We start from the raw sequence: 6,024 nt of genomic DNA, 5'->3' as shown, positions 1-6,024 counted from the left end.
TAAGGTTGGCATGTTTGAGCAACAAAAGGAAGGCTGCGTGGCTGGATCCCAGCAAGCTAGCAAAGGGAAATGTACTAGGAGAGATGGAGGAGAGGTAGGCAGGGCCAGATTATAGCTGGAATCCCACCTCTAGCAAGAGCAAGGTCAAAGAGAATTAGTGAAGGGAGTTGGCCAGGGGCCTGCCTCTGGGGACAGTGAAAGTCCTGACAGAAAGGAGACTCCTGCTGTTTAGAACGGGTAATTGCAAAGAAAAGGAAAAGGGCTTCATGTATTTGCTCTACAAACATAGACAGGTATCTACTCGCAATCGGATCTAGTTCCTGTTCTTGAGAATCTCATAGTCTAGTAAAGGAGACTGTAATTAAAAAATATATATATATGTATGTGTGTGTGTGTGTGTGTGTGTGTATATATATATATATGAAAAGGATAATAGGTATTCTGGCAGGAGAACATTGGAGTGGGTGAATAACTCCCTTGAGGGGAGTGGTATGGGTGCAGGCCTCACCCAGAAGATAAATGATAAACGTGAAAGGCCTTCAAAGATGAGTGGGAATTTGCCAGATTGACAAGGAGGTAGTAGTTTGTGGGATTGTAAACTCTTGTAAAGAGCATAAGAGCATATCAAGTTTCAAGGACACCTATGGGTGCCAGGCCCCTGCAAGGACTGGGAGGCAGAAAGTTAAATTTGGGGGCTAGCTGGTTAGCTAAATTGGTACAGCGTGGTGCTGATAACACCAAGGTCAAGGGTTCAGGCCCCCCCCCATGCTGGCCAGCCACCAAAAAAGAAAGTTGAATTTGGAAAAGCCTTTATTTTACTCCTCGTTACTCTGCCTCTCACTATTTGCCTTCAACCTCACTAGAACTTTACTTCAGTTCTTGAATCCGCAAGGACTTGGTGCATCGCTTCACTCTGCCTAAGACACTGCATCTTCCATCCCGTCTCCCACCTCCTCCTTTCTTAGCTTACTCTAACTTAACGTTAGGTCTAAAGGTTGTTGTGTTTTTTCGGCGGCTGGCAGATACAGGGATTGGACCCTGGCCCTTGGTGTTAGAGCACCACGCTCTCACCAACTGAGCTAACCAGCCAGCCCTTAGGTCTAGAGTTAATTGCCACGTCTTTGAAGAGACCTTTGGATCACGTAGGACTCTCTCCTGCATTTATGTTTCCTGGATAGTCCTTACTACGCTTGTAATTATTTGTTCAGTGTTTAGCTTCTGCATAAAAACTGAAGGCAGGGACTTGGTCCTATTTTACTTCTCGCCCCAGTACTCAGCACATAGTAGGTCACGCTGTTGCCTAAAGGACTAGTTATCCTCAAGACACTCTCCCTGTGCTGTGTGCTCAGGTAGGGGTTGTTGAGAGGGGGATTCTCACCCAGGCTGGAGGCTCAGGGAAGGCTTCGGGGAGATAGTAGTGCTTGAGGTGTTTTGACAGGAGAGGTTAACAGGGTGGGGGAGCATTACCACTAAAGGAAACAACATTTAGGAGGCAAAGAGCTGAAACCATACAAGTGGAAGACCTTGAATGCCAGCTAAGGGGTTAGGCTTTACAGAGAGGGCATGGGGAGATATGGCAGGGTTGTTTTGTTTTGTTTTTTATTTTTTGGCGGTTGGCCGGTACTGGGATCCGAACCCTTGACCTCGGTGTTTATCAGCGCTGTGAGCCACCGGCCAGCCTTTTTATTTTTTTTGGCTGGCCAGTGCCGAATTGAACCCTGGACCTTGGTGTCATTGGCGCCATGCTCTAATCAACTGAGCCGACCGGCCAGCCTTTACGGTAGGGTTTTTAATGGGGGAGTGACATGGCCGGATGTAATTTAACAAAGTCCGTTGCAGGTTGGTTTGGAGGCCAAACTGGTATGGAAGGGAGCCAGGGAAACCAGCAGGGAGGATCTTCCAAAAGCGCCAAAAGGGCTCCATTCAAGCCAATGGGTGCGTGTGCACCTGGGGGCAGAAGCCGTCAAGAACCCCAGCCCCATAAGCCCGGCCCGTGGCTGACTCGGGAGAGTGCGGTGCTGATAACACCAAAGCCACGGGTTCGGATCCCATATAGGGAAGGCTCGTTCGCTCACTGGCTGAGCGTGGTGCTGACAACACCAAGCCAAGGGTTAAGATCCCCTTACCAGTCATCTTAAAAAAAAAAACAAAAAAAAACCCCCTAGCCCCGAACGCAAAGTTCTGCCGTCTCGAATGTGTACGAAACTGGGCAAGGTGGGAGGATCGGCAGGAACCGCTCGGTCACCAACTTTCACTGGTTTCTAGGGAAGCCGGGCGATGGTTAAGATCTCGCGAGAACAACTATCCAGGGACTATTCCCGCGCGAGGAGTAGCTGGGACGCTGGAACACGCGAGCTTGCAAAGTAATCCTGTATTTCATTGCTTGGATGGTGAACCGCCCTGGTCTTTTTTGTCCCTGGCCAGTCAGGCCAGTTTCTCTTCCCCCGTCCTCCCTGTTGACGCTTTCTTAGGAAGAAGCTAGGAATTGGAGTCCTGCTCCGGGGGACGCACGGGGTCAGCAAGAAATGCGGTTGCCTGTTCCTGGGGATGAGGAGACATCTCTCTTTACCCTCCCTTTGGGCTGTGCAGCTCCATGGCTTGTTTCACCATACATAAAAGAGCCGGAGGCTGGCCGGTTAGCTCAGTTGGCTACAGCGCAGCCTTGTAACTCCAAGGTCATGGGTTCGGATCCCCCTACCGGCCAGCCGCCATTAAAAAAAAAGAGAGAGAGCCTCTAGGAGGCAGGTTTTCCCAGGGCCTTGGCGGTCGATGCGTCAGCGATGGGTCTCCTGTGCCAGACAGGTCTGCAACGTCTTGCCGTGTAGCCGTCGCCATAGCAACAGCGCCCACTGAGCACCCCCCTTCTGCATCGCCTGCCCTCCCTCCGCGGCGTCGCGCATTTTTCCTTTTAAGGGTCGCGCCTCTGGCGTAGGTGGTGCCTGTGGGCAGCCAAACCTTAGGCCTGGGGCATCAGTTGATGGACCTGGTGGCCCTTTTAAAACCGGATGTCGGAGCTAGAAATACACATGGCTTGAGGATTTTGCCTGTGGCTACTCCTCTACTCCTTTTTCAACCCTTGCCACGGGTGCATGCACACGCGCATGCGCGCACACAGAGTCCACGCCTCAGACAAAAAGCAGTTTATTGGTAAGGAGACACATGGAAATGTGGCTGTCGGGCCTTAACGCTTCCCTGGCCTCTCAGGCCTCTCCTCGCTCCAGTCCTGCCTTCTCTCCCAGCCATCTGTTCTCTGCTGATGTCCACCAGGGCCTGGGCTTGGCATCCCGACTGGATGCCACGAGTGCTCCTTCTGCTGCCTCTGGTCTATTCTGCCAGTGTCCAGGTGTCGGGGTGGATCGGGGTCCCTTAAGGGCACATAGGTCTGGGCTTTGTCCAAAAGTGCCCCTCCTGGCTAAGACCCCCCCGTCAGGTGGTCTGAGGTTAGGGGTGGGTACTGCCTACCACACAGCAACTTTCCCCATGAGGATGATCAGTATGCCGCTGTCTCATTCTATCACTTTAAATTCCAACAGTCCCATTTCTGCACCTCCTAAAGTCAAACAAACCCTGGTCCAGGGTGTTGATCTCTCAGGGAAAGGTTGGGAAGGGTCAATTCTTCACAGATAAAAGGCAGCAGGAATTTAGGGTTCTTTAATAGTCTTCAGGCTAAGACCAGTTTATCCATTCAACAAGTATTTATTAAGTGCCTACTGTGTAGTAAGCAGTGTTCTAGAAGCTGGGAGTACAGCCCATGCTGGCAAAGTCCTGACTAAGCCTAGCCAGGACAGTTTCCTGAGCTTCAAGGTTATTGTCTCAAATTTCTACTTCTATCTATTCACTCCTTTCTCCCGTTTCTTACCCTTTTTCTCCCTCCCACCACCTGCAGGCCCTTTCTTCTGTGCTTAAGCAGCAGAAACCCTCCCTTTGGCCTCCAACCTCCCTGGACCCTATCATTCCAGTCCTGCTGGTGGCTCCTCCTTGAGGGGCCTTGCCCGACCATCCCCTATCCCAAAGGGCCTCAGGACCAGATGCCCACGCTGGTGCTTGATACGGGCAGAACTGTCACCAAAACCCTTGCCACACTCTGCACACTTGTATGGCTTCTCCCCAGTGTGTGTGCGCCTATGTTTGACTAGATCTGAGCTCCGAGGGAATTCCTTCCCACAGAAGCCACACACATGGGGCTGGCTGGATCCAGATGGCTGGGCCCGCACTCGGGGTCGAGAGGCTGTGGGTGCTGGGCCAGGTGGGTTATGTGGCCGCAGGAGAGTGGATGGTGGTGCTGGCCGGGCCCGTTCCCCACGGTGGGTGCGGAGGTGCTTGACTCGGGCCGAGCTGTCAGCAAAACCCTTGCCACATTCGGGACAGAGGTAGGGTTTCTCCCCGGTGTGCACACGATGGTGTTTCACCAGGTCAGAGCTTCGGCGGAAGCCCTTGCCACACTCAGGGCACTTGTGGGGCTTGTCACCCGCCAGTGGTGGGGGTGGTTCCCCAGCCTGTGGGCCCCCAGGCTCTGGTTCCAAGCCAGGCAGGCCAAAAGGCCCATCACCTGAGTGTGAAGGGCTTCGAGGCGTCAGCGGTGGGCTGTTGCCAAGAGGTGGTGGGGGTGGGCTAGGGATCAGAGGGGGCAGAGGGTAGCCTGGGAAGCTGAAGTCCTGGGGCTCCATGTGAGTGAGGCGGTGGCGAAGAAGGGTGGAGCTGAGGCTGAAGGTGCGGTCGCATTCTGGGCAGGCATGAGGCCTCTCGCCACTGTGCGTGCGGAGGTGTTTGACCCGGGCAGAGCTGTCAGCGAAGCCCTTGCCACACTCAGGGCACAGGTAGGGCTTCTCTCCTGTGTGCACCCGCAGGTGCTTCACCAGGTCTGAGCCCCGGGCAAACTCCTTTCCACACACGTCGCAGCCAAAAGGCTTGGGCCCCAGATGACTGCGCTGGTGGCTCAGCAGGCTGCAGCTGAGCACAAACCTTTTGCCACAATCAGTGCAGATATATGGCTTGTCTTGGGCCTTGGGTCCCTGTGAGGCTGCAGTTGCTGCTCGTGATGGCTGCCGTCGGGGCACCACTGGCCGGGGGGGCTGCTCCCCGCGGTGTGTCCGCTGGTGCTTTATGCGGGCAGAACTGTCACCAAAGCCCTTGCCACAGATGCCACACTTGTAGGGCTTCTCACCCGTGTGTGTCCGTTGGTGTTTCACCAGGTCAGAACTTTGCCGGAAGCTCTTGCCACATTCGCCACAAATAGTGGGGCGCTCACCAGCAGGGATCCGGGGACGAGGAATCTTTGGGGGCCCCTGGGCTGCTGGCCGGGCTCTGTAGGGCTTCTCACCACTATGAGTTCGCTGGTGTTTGATACGGGCAGAGCTGTCCCCAAAGCCCTTGCCACAGACCCCGCACTTGTAGGGTTTCTCCCCTGTGTGGGTCCGCTGGTGTTTCACCAGATCTGACATCTGTCGGAAGCTCTTGCCACACTCACCACACACAGCAGCCCGATCGCTACTAGCCTGGCCCCAGCGTGGTTCTCCCAGGAGCTGGGGGCCTCTGTCCCGAGGCTGAGGCTTGCCTAGCCCTTCTCTCTGGACCCATAAGTCATCCCAGGTCTGAATGCCTTCGGGTTTGAGAGAGGCATTTCCTACTTCATGACCTGGGGCCAAATCTTCCCCTTCTTTGAACCCCAAGTCATCTTCCTGTGGGGTATGTTCAAACTCATCGGGTTGAGAAATCTCCACATTCTCACTCCCTAGACCTGGGGAAAGAAAAGGGAGTTGTAGACCCTGTCCTTTAGTTCAGTCCCTATTTTTGATAGCAATCTCCCCAGGAAGAATTCCTTGTCAATTTGTGATCAAAAGGATCTCTCGCTTTCTCTCGCTTGGGGCTGGCCTGTGGCTCACTCGGGAGAGTGCGGTGCTAATAACACCAAGGCCACGGGTTTGGATCCCATATAGAGATGGCCGGTTTGCTCACTGGGTGAGCGTGGTGCTGACAACACCAAGTCAAGGGTTAAGATCCCCTTACTGGTCATCTTTTTTTTTT

The 6,024-nt window shown here is 53.9% G+C and overlaps 1 protein-coding gene across 1 annotated transcript; it reads right to left on the bottom strand.

The window, feature by feature from the left end:
- Positions 1-3,125: 3,125 nt before the first annotated feature.
- LOC103583733 (zinc finger protein 48) lies at positions 3,126-5,737 on the bottom strand (the record flags this gene model as incomplete). The annotated part of the gene is made up of 1 exon (XM_008564970.1): positions 3,126-5,737. A coding segment is annotated over one exon (1,787 nt), but the record flags the coding sequence as incomplete, so codon positions are not given.
- Positions 5,738-6,024: the final 287 nt, after the last annotated feature.

The sequence above is a fragment of the Galeopterus variegatus genome, unplaced genomic scaffold (assembly GCF_000696425.1).
Source record: "Galeopterus variegatus unplaced genomic scaffold, G_variegatus-3.0.2 Scaffold27341, whole genome shotgun sequence".
NCBI lineage: Eukaryota > Metazoa > Chordata > Mammalia > Dermoptera > Cynocephalidae > Galeopterus > Galeopterus variegatus.
This window is presented reverse-complemented; position numbering and strand designations above follow the sequence as displayed.